The following is a 22,908-nucleotide window of genomic DNA, read 5'->3' as shown; positions in this document are numbered from 1 at the left end:
CTGCTTTTTTGATCTGATAAATTTTATTTTCTCCTCCCACTTCCTGTATTGCTTGGGGGTGGAATGACAATTTTGTTGGCCATCTCCTATCAGCCCCATTCTTTAGTTTAAATGACTGATAATATATGATCTGAATTTCTCACTTAGCATCCTTCTTCCTGTTACAGACAAATGTAGGCCATCCTTACCATGTAGCCTTTTATTGCGCCATACACGAAGGATAATGTAAGTTTTATTTTTGTATCTCTCTGTTTCATGAACTATATGCATCTTATTAAATTCAACTGTTAAACATGGTTTTTTAAATATGCTTTTCTTGTCACTTTGAGTAACATTTGTGATTTTTTGGTTTTTGTTGTCAGCAGTGTCCCCTTTATTGGTGAAAAAAGGGTCTTTGTCAGGAATCTAACATCATACCCAAGAAGTATATTGCACCATTCTATACATTCTTCTACATACCTTTAATTTGTAAAAAGGATGTTTAGTTTGTAGCCCAGATTTGGGATTTTTAAAACATGTGACATACTTCAGCATTGTATGGCCACACACATTTATAAAATGTTACAATGATATTCTTGTAACGTAATAAACTGTTGATTAAGTAATTGCTAGATTTTCTAAGATTTTCCCATGCATTTGATATTGTAATATTGAATCACTGTGTGTGATTATAACTATTTTGTACACTTTTGCATCATTATGGCTCAGCGTTTCTTCAAAATTAAAAATGTACGTTTTTGCAGTCACGAATCAATGTACAAGTGCTCAGTTATTTTTTTTTAATTTGTTAATAAAGAAACATTTTTAAATTGATCAATACTTAACATTAATGCTCTTTCCTTAGGGTTGTTCTTCTCTATATCTATCTCTCTATACTTATGTAACTATTTTTTTTTTTTATTTTTTTTTTAGCAATCTACATAGCATGTTTTCAAGTTTGCAATGCTACCAAAAATCAAGTACACATGCAGTTTTTAGGTTAAAAGAATCATCTTAATACAATGGCATTCTGTACACACAAATTAAAATCATTAGGGTTCTTACACTGACATCATTATCTGTACATTTCTCCAAAGCTATCCACTGCTTCTGTTTAGTTAGCACTCCAATGATTTAGATGTCAAAAAAAACTTACATTGTCTGAAAATTCAAGCAATGGCGATGAGAAGAAAATGATTCCTCTATTACCAAAACCAAAAAGGAACAGAATAAAAAAATGCTAAAACTCTTGACTTACGATAAATTTGAAGGTTTTACTAAAACAGAGATAACAAACAATGTAAAGGCATGCATCATATGTAAACTTTCCAGCCTGTGTTACTACTTACATTTTCTTTAAAAAGTCCATCAGCTGATGGCAACTATATTTCTGCCTTAGAAATATATTTCTATCTATAAAGGAGCAGCAGTCATTGCCTTAAGAGTCCCTTCTCTAATGCATTCAAATATGTACAGCTATAAAAGAAAAATCAGCTTCATACTTACTTCAAATTGATCCAGTGCAGAGGTAGGTGCATTCAAAAATGCCAAGAAAGAATTCTGTGAGTCTTGGTGCTTTACACCTAGAAAACAGCAGCAATTGTGTTTAAAGGCAAAATGCACGTCACCGCATGCCATGGAGGGCCTTTCTCTTGCCTACATCTGATAGCAAGGGCGCACAGCCAGAACAAATCATAGAGGGTTCCTAGCAGAGAGACAGGAGCTTAACCAAGACCTTCTCACATCACTGCAAGCTCTCTTTCTAACACCTTGCTAGAGACTTCATTACAGTTCATGGACAGATAGCTTCCTGTCTAGACAGATCACTGTGTCAACTCCATGACACTGCTTTACCAATGAGCTGTCCAAGAAATCAAATACCAAGTGCACCTGCATTATATTACAGCAATTACAATAAACGAAGGGAAGGAGGAGAAACACAGAACAGGATGGCAGATAAGGACCATTAGGTTCATCTACACTGTCTAATTTCATTCCTGCTGCAATGTCATAGAGCCCCAACTGATCTCCGACTTTACCTTCGCAACTCCATGTCTGACTCAGGCTTTCTTTTACCATTTTTAACTCCACTACTGGAAGGCTGTTCCATACATCCACCACCCTTTCCGTGACAAAATATTTCCTAAGGGTTAGGCCGGCCATCATAGTTGGTGATTCAATTATTAGAAATGTAGGTAGCAGGGTGGCTGGTGGACGTGAGGACCGCCTGGTAACTTGCCTGCCTGGTGTGAAGGTGGCAGACCACACACGTCACCTAGATAGGATTTTAGACAGTGCTGGGGAGGAGCCGGCTGTCGTGGTACATGTGGGCACCAACGACATAGGAAAATGTGGGAGGGAGGTTCTGGAAGCCAAATTTAGGCTCTTAGGTAGAAAGCTTAAATCCAGAACCTCCAGGGTGGCATTCTCTGAAATGCTTCCTGTTCCACGTGCAGGTCACCAGAGGCAGGCAGAGCTCCAGAGTTTCAATGCATGGATGAGACAATGGTGCAGGGAAGAGGGATTCAGCTTTGTAAGGAACTGGGGAAACTTTTGGGGAAGGGGGAGACTTTTCCGAAAGGATGGGCTCCACCTTAACCAGAGTGGAACCCAAGCTGCTGGCACTAACTTTTAAAAAAGGAAATAGATACTTTCACAGTTTATGGGAATGCCAATGCATCCAAGTATTGTGGGATACTATAAGTCAGAAGGCCTTCTAGATAAAGCAAATTACTCTCTCTTTAGATCCACTCTTTTGGCTATTTGGGATTAATCCGCTGAAAACCCACAATTGGGCTAAAGACACAGATATCCTATTAGATAAGACTGACAGCTAAACATACTATCCTAGCGTGTTGAATAGGCCCAAACCCCCAATCCTACAATATATGGGAGTGTAAAACGATAAAATTATTAAATATGGAATTCATGCCAAACACAAAGAAGAGATCAGAAAGATTTGCATCCTTTTACAATTTCTTTACCTCCAGAGGCCAAAAAGGCCCTCCCCCAACTCTAAAAACTGGAGAGATCTAGAAGATAATACTACAACAGTGGTAAACAGTACCTAAGAAAACTCTCTAAACGTCTTCCCCAAGTGAGTTTTAACACTGATGGGACTTACACTTAGGCCAAGATCATGCCCATATCGTACCTTCACTTCCAAACCAAGGAAGACTAACCCCCAAGGGCATTCCCCTTGAAGATCAGAGGCACCAAATTTACACATAGGACACACAGCACACCAGAATGGCTTGCTATTCTCAGACATTACATACAGCCCATCAGCGTCACATACACATATTCATAAATACCTTTCTATAAATATTTAACAATATTTTAATCTACAAACACCTAAAACAGTAATATCCGGTGACCCAACATTGGTTGGGGTAAAACAGAGGAAAAGTATGCTTCTGAACGTTTGATACTGAAAGAAAGTTCTTGTAATAAGAAACAACAGTGAGCTTAACTTAGAGCGACATAAGAGGCCAAAATAAGATAGGGGGGATAGAGGGTGGGTAGGGAGGGGGGAGGGAAGTCTAGAGGCTATGTTTCCCTAGGCATTGTTATTCTTATGCATCAAGTTTGGATGTTTAATATTTTTGGTATTTAGCTTTACAGGTCTGCACCCACATAGACATGTCAATGAAAGCAGAAATTAACTGTGGTCTGACAGGTTCTTTCCCCACCGCACCCGCGCTAGACCTTCGCCTCCCAGCCGCCTTCGCCCGACGCAACCGGCGTGGGAGACCCATCGGGGTCCGGGCAGAACTACAAATCGAGGCCGAGACTGCGGCCTAGCTCTGCCTGGCACCTGATTGGCCCACAGACGCTGACGATGCCCTTGGGACCGCCCACCACCGACGACGCTGCAGGCCCTATATTACCTCACCCAAGACATCCGGCGTCTCGCGCAGGGCATCTCGCGCAGAAGGAGTGCGACTAAGGAGCCTGCCCCTTAGTGCGCCCCTTTGTGCTCCCCCCACTTGAACCCCTTCAACCTCTCTGGCCCATACAAATTCTCACTACCTTTATCCACCTTTCCATCCTACCTATAGTACCCTTGCCTAATACAATAGAAACGCCTCTTCCTCCCCCTTTCCCTGCAAAAATTCCTCCTCAGACGCCCTTACTCCACTGCTCTCTCCACTTGCGACCAGCTATGCGCACTTATCCTATTCCCACCATCAAGCACTATCCCCTCACACTGCGATCCCCTCTTCCCAAACCATCCGGTGAATACCATAGAAACCTCCTCCCCAATATGGCCACCCCACTCACCCAAATTCTCGGCTTCATGACCTTCACCATTCTCTTACTCAATGCACAATCAATCATAAAAAATACTGCCCTCATCAATGACGTCCTACTGGATGACAGTCCTGATATCCTAGCCATCACAGAAACTTGGCTAAAGGAAACGGACGCTATACTACTTAACCAACTCCCATTAGAAAGGTATGACATTTTCTCCATTCCCAGACCCAAAAAAAGAGGTGGCGGCCTCCTCCTGGCATCAAAAAAGGCTTTTAAACTAACAAGGAAACTTATTGCCACCCCACCTAGGCTTGAAATCGGCTTATTTCATGCACACAATCTTCAAATCTGCCTAGTTTATGCTCCACCAGGACTCCTAGAGGTTAACCCCTCCCCCTTGATAGAATTCATCTCCAAAAACATAAACATACATGTTCCAGCAATTATCCTTTTTATTAAGAACACTACCTTCAGTGTCAAATCCTTCAAGGTGGTTTTGCGAATAGGCTAGAACGGAGCACCACACAAGGCCCGAAGAACAAGATTCAAATTCCAGGATGGACAAGGCTGACGAATCGGAGGCCGCAGATGTTTTGCCCCTCGCAGGAAACGCGCTACATCAGGATGAGCCGCCACTGGTTTCCCCTGAATCAAACCACGTAAGGAACCCAGCGCCGCCACCTGAACCTGCAAGGAACTACATGAAAGACCCTTAGACAAACCGTCCTGCAGGAACAGAAGGATATCCGGCACAGTCGCTCGTGTAGGAACCACGTCCCGGTCCAGACACCATGACTCAAACAACTTCCAGACCCTAACATAAGATAAGGAAGTAGACGTCTTCCGGGAGCGTAATAGAGTAGCGACCACCGGTTCCGCGTAGCCCTTAGATCTCAGCCTTTGCCTCTCAAAAGCCAGGCCCTTAGACAAAAGCGATCAACCTGGTCGAAACACACGGGTCCTTGGTGCAGAAGGTCCGGAACATACGGGAAACGGAGAGGCTCCTCTACTGCCAGGTTCAGGTGGTCTGCGAACCACGGCACCGTGGCCACTCGGGCGCCACCAGAACAACGTCCGCCGAGCGTGCCTCGATCCGCCGCAACACCTTTCCTATGAGTGGCCACGGAGGAAACACAGAGTAGTACGTCCGTCGGCCATGGAAGAGCCAGAGCATCTACTCCCTCTGCTGCCGTCTCCCGCCTTCGAGCAAAAAACCGAGGCGTTATCGCATTGCGGAAGGTTGCCATAAATCGATCGCAGGTGTGCCCCACCGAGCACAAATGAGCCGGAAGGCATCCTCCGCTAGCTCCCACTCTCCTGGATCCAGCCAATTTTGGCTCAAGAAATCGGCCTGAACATTGTCTACCCTGGCTATGTGGGAGGCTGTGAGACAACTGAGATGATGCTCCGCCTAGGCGAACATGAGACGAGCTTCAGACGCTACAGCCTGACTCTTGGTTCCCCCTTGTCGGTTGATGTACGCCACCATGGTCGCGTTGTCAGACAACACTCTAACTGCCCTGCCGCGAATGAGTGGTAGGAACTCCAGAAGAGCCAGCCGAACCGCTCTGGTTTCCAGACAATTTATGGACAACGACCCCTGTATTGAATGCCGTAAGCACACCGCTCCCCAGCTGAGCAGACTGGCATCTGTGGTAATGACCGTCCAAGACGGGATCTCTAAAGGAACCCCGTGACTCAAGTTGGCCGGACACAACCACCAATCCAAGCTGTCCCTGGCTGCCAGAGTCAGGGGCAGGGGCAGATGAAATTCTTCCAAGACCAGGTTCCATCGGGAGAGCAACGCTGACTGTAAGGGCCGCATATGAGCGAACGCCCAAGGTACCAATTCCAGTGTTGACGTCATGGACCCCAACACCTGCAAATAGTCCCAGACAATGGGCACCTGCTTGGATAACAATCTGCGAACGCTCGCTTGCACTGTGAACATTCGGTCTTGTGTAAGAGAAACCGTTCCCTGATGCGTGTCGAACAACGCTCCCAAAAACTCCAGGGACTGCGATGGCGTCAACTGACTCTTGGAGACATTGACTATCCAACCCAGCTTGTCCAACAATTGGAGAACCTGCTGGATCGCTGCTCGGCAGAGCGTCTCCGACTTGGCACGGATTAGCCAATCGTCCAAATATGGGTGCACCAACAGACCTTCCCTCCGGAGGTGCGCTGCCACTACCACCATAATCTTGGTGAACGTTCGAGGTGCTGTGGCCAGACCGAACGGGAGTGCCTGGAATTGAAAATGCTGCCCCAGCACTGCAAACCGAAGGAACTGTTGATGCTCTGCCTGAATGCCGATGTGGAGATACGCCTCCGTGAGGTCCAGGGAAGCCAGAAACTCCCCCGGATGCATGGACGCGATCACCGACCGTAAAATTTCCATTCGAAACCGAGGAACCCGCAGACGTTTGTTGACCCCCTTCAGGTCCAGGATGGGCCAAAACGTTCCTTCCTTCCTTCTTTGGTACTACGAAGTAAATGGAATACTGGCCCCTGCGAAGTTCGTTGACCGGAAAGGGAACGATTGCGCCGAGCTCCCTGAGACGATCTAGTGTGGCCCGTATCGCCCATCGCTTCGCTGAGAACCCACAAGGGGATACTAGAAAAAACGGAAACGGCCGGTGTAAAAAATCTAACCAGGAGTCTGGACTGATCCGGGTACGTACAGGGAATGACAAATTGAGAGGTGAACTGAGTTTGGGGGGGGGGATCAGTGAAGGGATGGCTGAACCAAGCCTGCAGAGGAGGGTGGCTGGCTATGGATGAGTGGGGAGGAGGGGAACAGAGTACGACAGGTCAGTGGGAAATGGGGAGCAGAGGGGACATGGGGAATGGAGGTAGAAGAGGGGCATTAAACCCCCTCTTCCACAAATATAAAAGTCAAAGTATGCAGGAGGAGGAAGAAAGGGAGGAAGAAAAGATGGGAATGGAGGAAGAGGAGGTTGAGAGAGAGCTGAGGGTAGGGGAAGAGCCTGTGGTGGGGGGGGGGTGGGGGGGAGAATGGATCAGGAGGGAAGCGACTGGTGGGGATGAGCTGAGGTTGGGGAGAAGAATGCCTGGCGAGACCGAGCCTTCCCTACGCTCACAATCCCTGCTCCTCTCTAGACACTGAAATACAGGCTGCTTGGTCCTATTCACAACACACCGTGTTCTGTTTTGCTTTTTTTTTTCCTGTGAGCACTGTAATTTGTGTTAAATTCAGCATACAATATCATTTTCAAGAGTTGGCTCCTACTTATACAGAGGTATCCACTCTGCCACTGATCTTAAGGTCATCTACAGAAAGGCAAACCTTCCCTTCTGCAATACGGTTCACAAAGATGTCGAAGAGAACCAGCTTTAGGACTTCACTAATTAACCGTCTTTCCTCCTAGGAAACTCTGTACACTATTACCCTCTAATTCTCTGCCACTCAACCAGTGGTTTCTGCTCCGCTTCACCTTGAGAGCCATTCCCAGGCGGCTCAGTTTATTTACGAGCCTCCTGTGTGTGGGACACTCAGCTGGATGATGATCCTGGGATTGTAACTCACTGGGTCAGCTGCAGCTGGGGGATCTCAGCCCCCTAGGCATGTGTGGGCCGGATGATCCTGATCTGCTGTACATCTTCACGAGTAGGTTAGCAAATGACTCTCTAGACTTGAAGGTGGCTAAAGTCGTGCAGTGATACAGCTGCAGATCAGAAAGGATGGAGAGATCAAAGGAAAAAGATGCTGTGTGCTTCAACTTGGACCCTGGGGATTGCTTTGTCAGCAAGGGGGTTATTTCCGCTCCTAAATCTCTCCCCCCCCCCCTTTTTCAATGCCGATATGGAAATGGACAAGATAAATAAAAGCAAACATCGTCATTGCTAACATTTCATGGCAATTTCTGATGTGCCACAACATGGTTCCACAGTGGTAATTAGTCAGTGACGAAGTACTAATGCAAGGATACACAAGGAAATGGACTCTCGGTGAACCATGAGTGCGCCTCAGTTGTGACCCAATAAACTTCAAAACTTCTTCAGATTTAACACTTCTCAGGAAAAGAATCCACCAGTACCAATTGCTGACATCTGCTAGGCTGCGACATGGAGCTCTCTTCACACATTCGCAGCCCTCTACTGCTTACATAAGGAAGTCCGTCAAGACTCTGCCTTTGGCCAATCTGTCTTGAAAAACTTTGTTCCAGTATAATCCCCAACTCCTTCCACAACCACCTGCTGTGATTTCAGGCTGCCTCATCATTGCCAATAGCACCCCAGTTATTGTGCCTGCTGCACGAGTTGTCTGCTATTGGCCTGTTGTAATATGAGTCAGCCTGTAGCTTGCTAATCACCCACATGTGAGGACTACCATCCTGCTTGTCCTGGGAGAAAGCAGAGTTGCTTACCTGTACCAGGTGTTCTCCCAGGACAGCAGGATGTTAGTCCTCACGAATCCCACCTGCCACCCCGTGGAGTTGAGTCCGCTTACGTTTATTATTTTATTTTTTCGCTCGCACTTTTTGCTACAAACGAGACTGAAGGGAGACCCCTGTGGACACAGGGATCATGGCATGCTGGGCATGTTCGTTGCACTCAGTGTTCTAGAAACTTTGACAAAAGTGTTCCGTAATAGGCCTCCGACTGATGACGTCACCCATATGTGAGGACTACCATCCTGCTTGTCCTGGGAGAAAAATCCCTCTCCAACTGCCCCTTTCCAAATACATAAGGGCTTTCACTGGCCCCCCCATCCCAATGTTCAAAACCAATAGTTGGGGGTACAGTGTCCCCCACCACTACCTCCTCCTCCCCATCCCCTTCCCTGAAATACAGGAAAAAATCATTGGTAGTTTGTGAGAACCCCCCAAAACGTAGAAGAGGATCCAGTGATGGTGCCCGAGGCGCCCCCCTAGCCCCAGTCTAGCCTTGCATTTTTATAACTACGCACATTGCTTTGAAGGGGAAAAAGAAAACAAAACCATCCACAGAAAAAACAGGTGCCGTTCTCTGTGGGCCCTTTTCCCCTTGAGGCAATTTTCCAAGGGAAAGCTGGCTCGCACTTTCCTTTTCAGAACGGGTGCACGGTTCACGGACTTTGCAACTGTGCGGGACCTTTTGAAAATTGCTCCCCATAATGATTCGATGCTGATCCGGGATACGAAAGCACTAAAACGAATACAGACTGAAACCTGGCTTCAAACTAAGAGTTGTCAATACATCTGGCATCACAGCAAACGACAAGCAGCCTGAACTGCCAGGCTCAGACATCAGTGGGAAAGAGAGGAACTGGTTTCATACAGCAACCGAGGGCCCCGTCTTCCTTGGTCTGGGATACTGATACGCAGACACAAGGGAAAAAGCACAGGACTGCTTCTACAGTCAAGTCCTAAAGGAAATGAAGACATTGTGCATGGGGGTAACTTGCTGGTGCAGCGGTTTCTACCCTTAGCAGAAGGCATGGAGATTATTCCCCTTAACAAGTCAGTCTTGATTTTTTAAACACAAGTGAAACATTGCTCTTCAATGGCAGAGGGAAAAGGGGAATTGGATTCAGAAAACAACCGAGGGTCCCAACTTCTACCATCTGGGGTACTGATACGCAGGCATAAGGGAAAAAGCACAGGACCAAGTCCATAAGCCAAGTCCATAAGCAAAGCACGTCAAGCGGCACTGTCTGAATTTTCACCAACGCTCCTCACCCAGTAAAAAAAAATGTTGCTAGCCGAAATGTTTATGGGTCTCATAAGGTTTGGGGATAACTGCTCAGAGCAACAGTTTCTACTCTTAAGAGAAATATGGGAGTAACCTGCACAGGGTGGCAGTTACTACCTTAAACTTGGTGGGCAGTCTGGATGGACCATTTGGTCTTTTTCTGCCATCACTCCTATGTTACTATGTGAAGGCACAGCTCATGGAATCATAACCAGGACGCTACACTATCATCCTCCATCCATACACCAACAACAAACAAGCTGGGCCGCACATATGATATGCAGTTTATTTCACTTTCCATGACTCTCAATGCCTCCTCTATAGGAGCTACCGAAGGCTCCAATTCATTCTAATCAATACCACCAACCTCGACATGACAAGAAGCATTAATTAAACAAACTACATTCTAAACTCAAGAAATGTGTGTGGGTATAAGCAGCCACAGTCACGAGTCTGAGGGTTAAATACATCACCTGCTACAAGCATGCTCTAGGGTGCTTCCTGTGGCTCGGTCGCCGTGCTCTGCGTTGCCACTAGAGACCCTTTGGCATTCTCTGCTAGCCACAGAGCAGAACTGAAAAGGATCCTCTTCCAGACTCAGGGTCAACGGGGGCCTCCCAACCGCCCAAATGTAACCACAGGTTTGGTGTCATGGTGGTGCACTGAGATGCCACCAAGTTTTGACCACCTCCTTCCTCCCTCTTGCCCTGCAATTCATAATTTCCCTCCCTCCAGCCTACAGGAGGAGAGTGGCACTTCATGCCAAGTTTACCTCCTCTGCTGTCTGGGTTTATTCGGGAGATTTCAATGTGTGGGGACTTACTATAGGGAGGTGGGCGAGGGAGCCACGCCATTATATCTGGCTGCCCCCTCAAAATGTCTTCATGCTGCAGCTAAGCCTGCATGATCATCGGGGGGGGGGGGGGGGGGGGAGCGCACGAGAGATAAATTGGATAGCAGACTAAAAGAAATGCATACCACAGAAAGAGGAAAAATTGCCATCCCCTATCAATGCTTCTGAGGAGCGCACACATGGAGAAGAAATGCTAGCGGCTGCAGATTCTGTTATGTACGTGGAAAGCATTTCGAGAAGCAGCCGCAGGTAACAGGCACTACCACCGTCAGATATCATACCCTTTTCCGACTTCAGCTCCTCGTTCTCCTTTTTCAGCTTTTCAATTTCTGCCAACAGCTCTAGCTTCCTCTTGTCCGATTCCTGAAGTTTGCTGTGGAGGAGTTACAAGGAAACGTTAGAGAGGGAGCGCCAACAGCAAACATCCTCCGCTTTGCACAGTTTTACCCGTTGGCAGCTGCTTTGGTTAAAACCGAGCCGGTCAAGTTGCACTGTAAGATAAAGCATGAGCATCGTATCACAGGAGGGAGGCTGGTTTTAGAGTCCTGTTAGGGCTTGTTTAGTACAGGGGAGAAGAGGACTTGTAAAGGGGGAATGAAGAATGTGCCTTTGTTTACCCTTTAAGATGGCCCATGCCTTTAACTTATGAGCCCCAAGCCCTGGGAAGAAGAAAAGACCATGTTTATTATTCTGAAAACAAAACACAGATAATTTCAGTCTGTGACGGACTGAGCTCCTTCACCCCCTCATTTTTCAATGAAGCTATTTCCAGGGAATAAATGCCCTTTTTCTGCAGATTATGCTGAAAGCAATGCTGGAATCCAGCTCTCTGAAATAACACTTTGTACAGGCTCGTCTTGCTATGGTTCTGTCAAAATGTTCATAAATTTATTGGAAGTTACGCCAAAATTTTTCAACATACAAAATGAATGAAAAATAATACTAGAAACACCAATGAGTTAATTCTATGCTAATATATATCTATAACCACTTAGAAATAGGTGGCAGATAAAGACCATCAAGCCAAACTACTGCATCTGTATTTTCTTCCTAATTTAATACCATGGATGTTTGGCTTTATTCTCCCTTTGACATTACTAAGCACTCTGATCCAGAGGCTGTGGGCTATCGGTGTTTAATACTTTTGATTTTTGCAGATGATAAAAAATTAAGGCAAAAGGAAATAAAAAGATAACTGAAACCTAAAGATTACTGTTTTGTGTACTTCGTCTCAACAGACTTCTTAATTCCTCAGTAAGCAATACGTTACCTATGATTATACTTCTCTGCTGTCAAAAAAGAACAAAAGAGGCTAGGTGTTTTTCTGAAGACTAATAAATGCCTGCATTAGAAACATTGCACAACTTTGCAGTAAATATTTCTGATTACTAAGAATTAGTTGCTCTGAAAGATTGTTCTGTAAAACAAGGACTTCCAGTTACGTAGGCGTAATTGTTGTGTGCCGTTCGTTTTATAGTTGCTAACTTTATTGGTTCAAATCACTTTTTATGCCCTCAGTTACTGATCAAAGCAGACAGAAGAAAAAGCTTAGAATTTGTTCCATAAGTGGCTGCTGGCATCACAAAACGATCATCATCATCAACTGATTATCCTGCCTGATAATACCAGCCAGAGATAGAAGGGACATCCTGAGCTTTGGCATTCTTCTCTGTACAGAGACTGTTTGTGCAACCAAGAAACCGAGCAGATACCAGCATAAGCAATCGCACACTGACCACCTCTAGAGCTGATTTTCTTTGGTTTGACAGCTCCCTCCTGGCTCCTTTAGGCTTATAGCCAATAGAAGCTGACTTCCATTGGGCTACAAGGCCATAAAGCCCTCCTGCACAACTCCCTGGGGGGTTTTCTTCTATTTTATAATCCCCCCTGCCAGATCACTTAGCACAATCATTACAATGACAGTTCTCAGCCACAGATCGAGGCTTCCTTCAGAATCCTGCAAACACAGGAGCTAAATCCGGCCACTGGATGCTGCCACTGCACAAGGACTGGGACTCCCTTCTCTCAGGGGCTGTGAATGCCCAGGGATCAAACCCAGGTCTTCTGCATAGGATCATCCTCAGAGTGTGCCTCCTATCAGAGCTCCAATCACCGATCCCTCTAGCAGAGAGCAAGGTAATGAACCCCTGGTATCACTTCATGTAAGGTTTTAACAGCTGCGAAGGCCGTCAGTTTCAGCTTTACTCATTTGCTCTGGTGGCAGTAAATTAGAACTGGTTGTCAAGAAGGTAACTCTTCCCAACTCTGGCCCAGTTAGCATTACAAGAAAAAAGTATTTTCTAACTGCGGAAAAGAGAACAAATGATTTAAAAGCCTAGACTATCACTGGCTGGACAGGTAATTCTGTGTAATGTATTAACAAGCCCCTTCAGGTGTCTTCGGCCTGTGCTTTAAGGTTTGAACTGCTCCTTCTGGCAGCTTATGGGTTACTCATAATTCAACTCTTTCATGCAAGATGAGGTCAAACCTGTACTTTCCTAGGGTTTCTTTTTTTTAAAGAGGTTGCCCCTCTATTCAGTGATCCACAGATCAATGTTTCCCAACCTTCTCTCTTGGAGGAACACCTAGTCAGTGGGGTTTTACAGCATATCCATAATGAATATGCATGAGATAGCTTTGAATGCATGGGAGAACCAGTGTATGCAAACCTACTTCATGTATGTTCACTGTGGCAATCCTGAAAACCCGACTGGGTAGGTGTATGTCCAGGAGAGGGTTGGGAAACCCTGCCAAAGATTGTCTCTAATTATAATTATGTTCACTCTAAACCTCTTCTTTTTCCCCATCTGCATCTTCCTCCTCCCTCAAGGTGATCCCTCCCCCCCCCCCCTTGCATTAGCCTAGTTGTATTATAAAAAAGCAACAGAAATGTCCATCCCAGGAAGCCTGTGTTCTCATCCCAAGAGAAGGACTGGATGTGTAGCGCACTGGCTGTGTACGGCTCGGACATACCATTCCGTAGAGATGCTGGCTGCTTTCACTCTATTCAGCTCTTCCTGGATGGCTTGTTTGGCTCGGATTTCGGCATCGAGAGCTGACTGCAACTCTAGTCTGGCCGACATGTCCAGCTTTGCAAAGCGCCGCATCTTCCATGGCATGTCCTAGGAAGGAAAGCAAGATAATTACTCACAGCAGAGTTCATTACCATCTAGCAGCACTAACGCATTATCACTGGGATTTTGTGGACAAGGTGCAATATTATTTGTTTCAGATGTCTGTGATGTTGGCATTTGTCTCTTGCATATTATGCAGGTTTAGAAGGTCACGCTTCCTCAAAGGAATGAAAAACACAAACACAGCTACTCAAACGTTATCCCTGTCATGCCTGACCCTGGTCAGATTTGGTTGCCCTGCTGTACGCACGCATGCCTGGCTTGGTCAGATTTCATTGTCCTGATATATCATCTGACTTGGTTACATCCAGTTGTCTACTGGGCTTTAAACCTATGATGCTTGGTTGAAAGTCATCGATGGGAAAAATAATTTCCATTTGCCATCGTTAACCACGTGTTGTCACAAATTACTATGCAGCACTACGATGATTCTCTAGCTCCTGTCACTACCGTGCACGGCTCCGGTGATATCAGTACGTAGAAATGGTTTTGGCTGTAATGGATGGACAAGCTTAGACTTTATACAAAATAAATCTAACAAACAGACTGAAGTTCAAACTTGCAAGCCCCCTCCTCCTTCCTCCCCTTTCTGCATCTTTATATTATCCCTACCTCAGACAGCAAGCTTCCACCAAGTCCAAGGGCCAACAGGACAGCTCCTCTGAAACTTACCCTCAAACTGACAAGTTCTTTTGTTAAAAAAAAAAACCAATCATTTCATATGTGCAACTGTTTTCCTCAGTTAACTTTAAAAAATAAAAATATATATATAGGGGCCTTGTTAGGTATATAAAATATTTGTTAGGTACATAAAATATTTTTTGTATTGCTAAAATTTTTTTTTAAAGTATTTACTACAGAACAGCGTTGACCTGAATTTTACTCTTATGGTTTATGACATCCTCAGAACTCATCTATGAAAACATTTTATACCATTCCCCTGGAACATTTCTAGTCATCAATGATCATACAACACAACACACATAATAAGACTGTAAAGGCCAAATCATCGGCAAAATAAAATACATTCACGCCAAACAGGAGTAGAATGCTAATTTCATTCTTCCGAAAAAAGCACGGTCAAACTAGAGTTTGGAATCCCTGTTTAGTAAGTCTGATCCTTACTGTTGCTCTTGCACCTAAACTGGAATTCCTTAATGACTCCAGCTCTTCTGTCATCTTGGAGGCCAGGGCCTGCAGATACCCTCGAGCGTCTTTTTCATCACTCACCCTAGAAAACAAGGAGATCAGCTTAGATTCTTATTTCTTCACTCTGTGGCTTCTTCTTCTGGTCCTATTCTTAGGACTCCTACTATAATAGTCCATTACCTTTTCTTTCCTTACATTTTCACAATTTAAGAATAAAAGGTGCAACTTCTATTTCATGTGCCAAACGTCAGCACTAGAAGGCCTGCATACATGTCAGGTTTTTTCAAGACAACAGTAATTAACTCCATTCAAAAGCTAATTAATCATATGCACATTCATGAATGTTTCATACTCCCGCATTTGGGTTATTCTAAATCAGATGCACTATAGATTTGTTTAAAAATAATTCTTTGCAACATTGCCTTCATGTTTTCAGATTCCTCTTATTGTGTGAATCACCAGGTTTTTACAGCTTCCTCTTGTATAAAGGTAGAGCTCAATCCCATTTATCCAATGATATCAGCTGCAGCCACCCTGTGAATCACTTCTGATCGAACCACGTCACAGGGTAAGCCCAGCAAACAGTGTGCTAGGATCATGGACAGGGCTGGGAAAGGAACAGGAGAAGACTGTACAGAAAAGTAAAACATGAAGGATTTGATTCTTTAACAGAATTTTCCTACTAGCACAAAAAAGAGGGAAGAAAAAAAAACCACCCCCTTGATGGATCATACTCAGAGGAAGAATTGGTGATCTAACATGCAAGTGTTTCAAAACAGAAAATTAACCACAAGAAGATAAAAGCTAACTCCCTAAACTGGCATTCTGCAGTACTTTTAGTAGCCAGCTGGTGGCAGCAGCCTTCAAAACCCGTTCTCCACCAGAAGCTGGGTGACCCCAGGAATGTCGGTTCTAGCCTCGAAAGCTGTCAGAAAGACAGCGTAAGCCCTCAGAACTCACATTCCTGCCTGACGGGCCTTTGAAATAAGTCTACAGCAAAGCCCGCAGGTCTCTTGGCAGCAGGAGCTTTACCCTCAGCCTTGAAAAGATTAAAACTATAATACGTTTAACTGATGTAATATTCTCCCTTGAAAATCTTTCGGCATCAGCGCTGCTCTTCTCTAGCAAAGCCAGTATGGAGCCCTAGGGTAGAGCTGAGGTCCTACATAAGAGGACCTCAGTTAGAAACTAACTTCTTGCCTACATGAAAGGAGCATATTGTGAATTTCTACAGTTTCACTGTAAAGCCCTTCAGATAGTTCACAGACGCAAACCCTCTAGCTTGGTGTGTTGCTGCATTTCTTCCTGCCGCATCCAAGATTGCAAAGCAAAGTGCTGGAGGAGGAAGAAGACAGAAAAATGGATACAGCATGTTGAGAAGATGGGGGCAGTGGGGAGGATCTCATGGTAACCAAGCAGTTCTGGGACTCTCATGGGCAGCAACTGAACAGGTCTGCATTTCTGACGGGCAGTAGCTGGGCAGCATCTTGCCCTCTTTGCACTTAACTTTACTGATCTGTGGAGCATTCCCCACAAGAACATAAGAACATGCCATACTGGGTCAGAGCAAGGGTCCATCAAGCCCAGCATCCTGTTTCCAACAGTGGCCAATCCAAGTCACAAGTACCTGACAAGTACCCAAACATTAGATAGATCCCAAGCCTCTAAATCTGGCAACAAGCAGTAGCTATTCCCTATTGATTAATAGCAGTTTAAGGACTTCTCCTCCAGAAAGTTATCCAAACCTTTTTTAAACCCAACTACACTAACCACATCCTTTGGCTACAAATTCCAGAGATTAATTGTGCGCAGAGTGGAAAAGAATTCTCTCTGATTAGTTTTAAATGTGCTACTTGCTAATTTCAGAGAGTGCCCCCTAATCCTTGTATTATCCAAAAGAGTAAATAACAGTTTCACATTTATCCTTTCTAGACCTGTCATGGTTTTGTAGACCTCTATTATATTCCCCCCTCAGCCATCTCTTCTCCAAGCTGAACAGACCTAACTTCTTCAGCCTTTCCTCATAGGGGAGCTGTTCCATGCCCTTTATCATTTTGGTCACCTTTCTCTGTACATTCTTCATTGCAATTATATCTTTTTTGAGATGCAGCAACAAGAATTGTACACAGAATTCAAGATGCAGTCTCACCATGGAGTGAAACAGAGGCATTATGACATTTTCCATTTTATTCACCATTCCCTTCCTAATAATTCCTAACATTCTGTTTGCTTTTTTGACTGCCGCAGCACACTGAACTGACGATTTCAATGTAATATCAATTATGATGCCCAGATCTCTTTCCTGGGTGGTAGCTCCTAATATGGATCCTAACATCGTGTTTACAGCATGGGTTATTTTTCCCTATATGCGTCACCTTGCACTTGTCCACAATATATGTCATCTGCCATATGGACGCCCAATTTTCCAGTCTCGCAAGGTCCTCCTGCAATTTATCACAATACGCTTGTGATTTAACTACTCTGAATAATTTTGTGTCATCTGCAAATTTAATCACCTCAATCATCTTAGCTCTTTCCAGATCATTTATAAATAGACCCAGTTTGAAATATTAAGGGTAAATTTTCAAAAGCTTAGTCAGGTTTTCCTATGTTACTTCAGTTACGTGGATAAAACCACCTAGCTGAAAATGTGCCCCTGCGTATTGGCTAAAAGATGTGCATACTTTGCGCTACATAAAAAACAATGTTCCTGGGGCATTTAGATCAGTGAAGAAAACTGTGCATGCACACTGAATTTTGAAAAATACACTTGGATTTTTTTTTTTTTTATCAAGAAAGACTACATATTTCTGTGACTAGACTGAGTATGCATAGTTACGTTTGAACCCAGGTAACTTTGGGTGCATTTTCAAAGAAACATTATCCATGTACCTTGCCATTAAGCAATTTACGCATAGACTATAGTAAGATCATGAAATAAAATTGGAATGCAAGCAGTACTATTTTTTTTTTAGTTCCAGTAGTTCAAGTTTCCTTCATCCAGATCAGTTGGAATCTTGGTGCCATGCACCTACTACTAAAGATTTCTGAAAACAGCTGAAAGCCTGGCTCTTTGAGCAGGAGCTGAATTAGGACAGGGTCTATGTAAAAAAAAAAAAAGTCAGTACGAGTTGGACGCATCCTCTCACTGATGACATCACTGGGGTAAAGGTTGAAACTGGGCTCAGAACCTGCCCCATTTACTAGTGCACAGGCTTGGGCTGGGAGCACTGGAAATTAATTGAAACAAGAATTGCACTATGAGGGCCAGCCAAATATATAGGCAAATTGAAGACAGGCTAGGTCTCCCTGCCAGTCCTTACCTCCAAGATTGGGCTATATGCCATCCTTTACCCCTTGGCTATCTGACTTCCACACTCCTGTCCACCAGGCCCAGCTGCCCCTCTCCAACAAAATGCAAACATGCACCTCTCTGAAGCTAAGCCTATTAAATCTATCTGGAGAAATGGAAGGTACAGACAAGGGTTCTGAACCTAGAAGCAACCATGTCACCAGTGCCAGGCCTACAATCTAGCTATTCTGAGTGGTCCCCCAACAATCCCATCCACCACCTCTGCTAAACCCGATCAGTTAATAACAAGACCTGGCATCCAATGAATCAGCAGATCGTTTTCCTCATAGTGACCTGACACCATGAGGATGGGGGAATAAATTCCATTCAAATATGGCCCTCCCTCCCCACTTTTCTATTCTGTTTCAAAGCAGAATTGGAAGGTGGGGCGGTGAAGTTTACACTCTCTTCCCTGATACCTACAGACCATCTAAATCCACTATCCCACAAGTCCCCAGCTGTGAATGATATTAGCAGGATCAGAAACTGAGAAGTTTGCCTTCTTAGTAGTATACCATTCACCCAAACATATTGACCCTTCATCCAACCTCCTAGAATGTTTCAACAGCCCAACCTAGAGGTCAACTGCCTAGTCGCTCTCTCAGACTTCAGTCTCCATGCTGATGCTTCCACCAGGGAACTGGTCACAGACTTCTGGAAGGAACGGCTGCTCTCGGCTGCGTAAACAGGCAAGCTAAGCATACTCTGGACCTCTTCCTCCTGCCCTCAGCCACACTCCAACACATACACTATCCTGGTCGGAAAATGTTCTAGTAATACTGACTCTCAACTTCCTACAGAAACACTACCAATGGCCTCTGCTACTCAGAAGAACCCACAATGTTCAGAGTGCAACCCTTGAAGTCTTTCGAGAGAACTTGCAACTCACAGTCAACTCTGCACCACAATCCACAAATGGTGCAGCACTGGAACTGAGAAGTATCAGTGATCCTAGATAAACTAGCCTCAAATAAACCCTGTGGACACAAGCCCCTTCCCTGGCTGACCAGCAAGCTGTGCACCCTAAGGCAGGAAAGAAGATGCCTAGAAACAATCTGGCGAAAACGTGGCTCTGAAAAGGACAGACTTAAATGTGACCAATAAAGATCAAACGATAACAGATTCAAAACTGTCGCAAAGAAAAACTACTTCCCATCACTAATCGCCAATGCTCAGAGCAGTACAAAAGAAATATTCAAAATTCAGAAATCTCATCCAATCAGATTCCCAGCATAACAGATTATTTCTCTAAAATGACAAATGTGAAAACTTTGCATGTTATTTTCTGAAAAACATTCTGAAGATCTATGCAGATCTGAGATGACAAAATTAAAACACCAGACGAACTAGTGATGGAACCAACTAATGTCTCACTCTCTCATTTTCAAAAAGTCTCCAACGAGCAGACTGTAAAGATTCTCTCTGACCTCAGTCATTATCCAGGTTCCTTGACCCCTGGTCCAGTCCAACTAGTAAAAGTGACCAGATTCTGCCTGACCAGCTGGATTATCCAGTTGATTACTGTTCTTTAACTGATGGTGCTATGCCATCTGTACTCAAGACACCCACTGTGCATCCTCTCTCAAGAAAGCCTTCCGAGATACCAAAATCTTGGACAACTCCAGACTCTTATCAAACTCCCCATTTCTGCCAAAATCATCAAAAAATGTAGTCTTTCATTAGCTCCAAATCCTGTTGGAGGAAGGACATCATCTTGACAAATTCCAATCAGGTTTCAGGTAGGGCCACAATACAAAACAGTTCTCCTGGATAAATTCTCAGAGCCTCTGATGCAAGAGAAACCTTTTCCCTGATTCTACTCGATTTGTTTGCTGCCTTTGACACCACTGAGTAGTGTTATTTGAACAAGGAATACACAGTAATCAAATAAATAAATAAATTTGCAACTATCCTAATCTGGTCATTGCAATAACAGTCCTGAGAACGGGAGCCAAGCCACCAGGGCTTCTTCAGGAATGATATAGTGTGGGCTCTAAATCCAGCCACCAGGTGTCGCCCTTATTGATTAGCATGACTCCCCACACCCTCAGGCCAGGAGCTATGAATGCAGTCTCTGTAGCATCCCCAGTCCAAGCCCACTTATCCAAGAACAGATAAGTGAACATAAGAATTTAAGATATGCCATACTGGCTCAGACCCAAGGGTCCATCAAGCACAGCATCCAACAGTGGTCAATCCAAGTCAAAAGTACCTGGCAAAGGTATCCTCAGCCATATCTTCTCCAAGCTGAAAAGTCCTAATCCTCTTTAGCCATTCCTCACAAAGGAGCCATTCTATGTCCTTTATCATTTTGGCCACCTTTCTCCAGTGCAAAGTTATCTTTTTTGAGATGCGGTGACCAGAACTGAGCAATAGAGGCATTATGACATCTTCCGTTTTATTTGCCATTCCCTTCCTAATAATTCCTAACGCTTATAATGTTTATTTTTTGTCTTTTTATTTGCATATTATGTGATATTTATGTTTTTATGAGTGTTAATTTATTGTAAATCGCTTAGATCATTTTGTGTTAAGCGATTAATACATTTTAATAAATGAAATTAAATTCTGTTTGCTTTTTTGTTTGCCATAGCACACTGAGCCGACAATTTCAATATAATATCAACTAGGATGCCCAGATTTTGTTCCTGGGTGGTAACTTCTAAAATGGAACCTAACATTGTGGAACTACAGCAAGGGTTATTTTTCCCTATATGCATCACTTTGCACATCTCCATGTTGAATTTCATCTGCCATTTGGTTGCCCAATCTTCCAGAATCGCAAAATCCTCCTGCAATTTATTACAATCCGCTTGATTTAACTACTCTGAATAATTCTGTCTTATCTGCAAATTTGATCACTTTACTCTTCATCCTCTTTCCAGATCATTTATAAATATATTAAAGAGCACCGGTTCAAGCACAGATCCCTGAGGCAATCCAGTGTTCACCTTTTTCCACTGTGAAAACAGACCATTTAATCTTACTCTTTACTTTCTGTCTTTTAAGCAGTTTGCAATACAAAACAAGACATCACCTCCTATCCCATGACTTTTTAGTTTTCTTAGAAGTCTCTCATGAGGGACTTTGTCAAATGCCTTCTGAAAATCCAAATACACCACATCTACTGGTTTTATCCACATGCTTATTCACCCCTTCAAAACAATGTGAATTGGTTATTTACTCTTTCAGATAATAGAAGGAGACAAGGGGGCACTCCATGAAGTTAGCAAGTAGCACATTTAAAACAAATTGGAGAAAGTTCTTTCAGTCATGGTGCAATAAAGCTCTGGAATTCGTTGCTGAAAGATGTGGTTAGGGCAGTTAGTGTAACTGGGTTTAAAAAAAGGGTTTGGATAAGTTCTTGGAGGAGAAGTCCATGAAATGCTATTAATCAAGTTGACTTGGGGAATAGCCACTGCTTATTACCAGCATCAGTAGCATGGGATCTGTTTGTCTGGGTACTTGCTGGTACTTGTAACCTGGATTGGCCACTGTTGGAAACAGGATGCTGGGCTTGATGGACCCTTGGTCTGACCCAGTAGGATCAGCTTTTTTTGTTTGTTTTTTTTTTGTTCTTATCCGGAAATTGAACCGGGGAAACACCGCACAGCACCATTCTCCCCCATCAAGTACTAATTCTTTAATCTACAAACTATTTTTATTTTTTTTAAATACAAATGAGTTATTCAAATATCAAAACAACAACTTGGCAGTCTACTATCAAAACCCAAATTCTAGCCTACATTAGGCACCATACCTGTTAATTATGTTAAATATGTTATTACCCCCATATATCTTAATCCAAGTTAATTTCGACCTGTTCATTGTAAGACATTTACTTGTCATTGTTGTTATTGTTTAGAATGTAAACCGAATTGATCAGTAATTCTGTTATTGGAAACTCGGTATAGAAAAATGCTAAATAAATAAATAAAATAACTACTAAGGATCAGAATTAGGGGGCATGTTTCCTGCCTGGCACAGGGCGAAACTGCAAACAAAAAACTTTGTAGAAGAGCTTCCTGGAACTTTTGCCCTTGAGGGCTAAATCAAGAGACCAGGCAAGGCTCCTGGGGCGTTTCTCCACAGTTTTGTTTAGAGAAGTTTCTCTGGGGAATTTTTCTTTTACAGAAGCCGCAAAAAAATTAAAGCCTTGGGCAAAAGATGTGCTATTCCCAAACTGTGCAAGAAGATTAATCTGCAGGATTTTTGCACTTTTGTGCCCTGCTTCTGTTCATCCTTAACTCTGCTCTCCAGTGCATTAGAGGAGAACTAACCTCTTCTTTAAAACTGGTCTATAAGCTTTCCAAAGGCTGGCAGAGCTAGGACAGTTGCATAAAGCTGCATCAATTTCCTAGTGCATATGGAGGAGGAGTGCAGCACGGCATGGATAAGGACATTTAATTAGAGGTGAAAGCGTGTGCAAAGAAGAGTCAGAAACAAGCCCATCTGTGGTCTTGTACAGCATCGCTGCTGCTGTG

The 22,908-nt window shown here is 44.0% G+C and overlaps 1 protein-coding gene across 3 annotated transcripts in view; it reads right to left on the bottom strand.

Annotated features, from left to right (window-relative positions):
* Positions 1-22,908, bottom strand: part of CDC42BPA (CDC42 binding protein kinase alpha) — a 563,297-nt gene that overhangs the window by 111,264 nt on the left and 429,125 nt on the right. For all 3 annotated transcript variants that reach the window (XM_029593037.1, XM_029593036.1, XM_029593038.1), the window contains exons 18-21: positions 15,049-15,154; positions 13,763-13,911; positions 11,071-11,162; positions 1,486-1,562 (exon numbers count right to left, since the gene is read on the bottom strand). In XM_029593037.1, the coding sequence (XP_029448897.1) occupies positions 1,486-1,562; positions 11,071-11,162; positions 13,763-13,911; positions 15,049-15,154 (424 nt within the window). The remainder of the gene's footprint in view (positions 1-1,485; positions 1,563-11,070; positions 11,163-13,762; positions 13,912-15,048; positions 15,155-22,908) is intronic.

This window comes from Rhinatrema bivittatum, chromosome 3, assembly GCF_901001135.1.
Source record: "Rhinatrema bivittatum chromosome 3, aRhiBiv1.1, whole genome shotgun sequence".
NCBI lineage: Eukaryota > Metazoa > Chordata > Amphibia > Gymnophiona > Rhinatrematidae > Rhinatrema > Rhinatrema bivittatum.
This window is presented reverse-complemented; position numbering and strand designations above follow the sequence as displayed.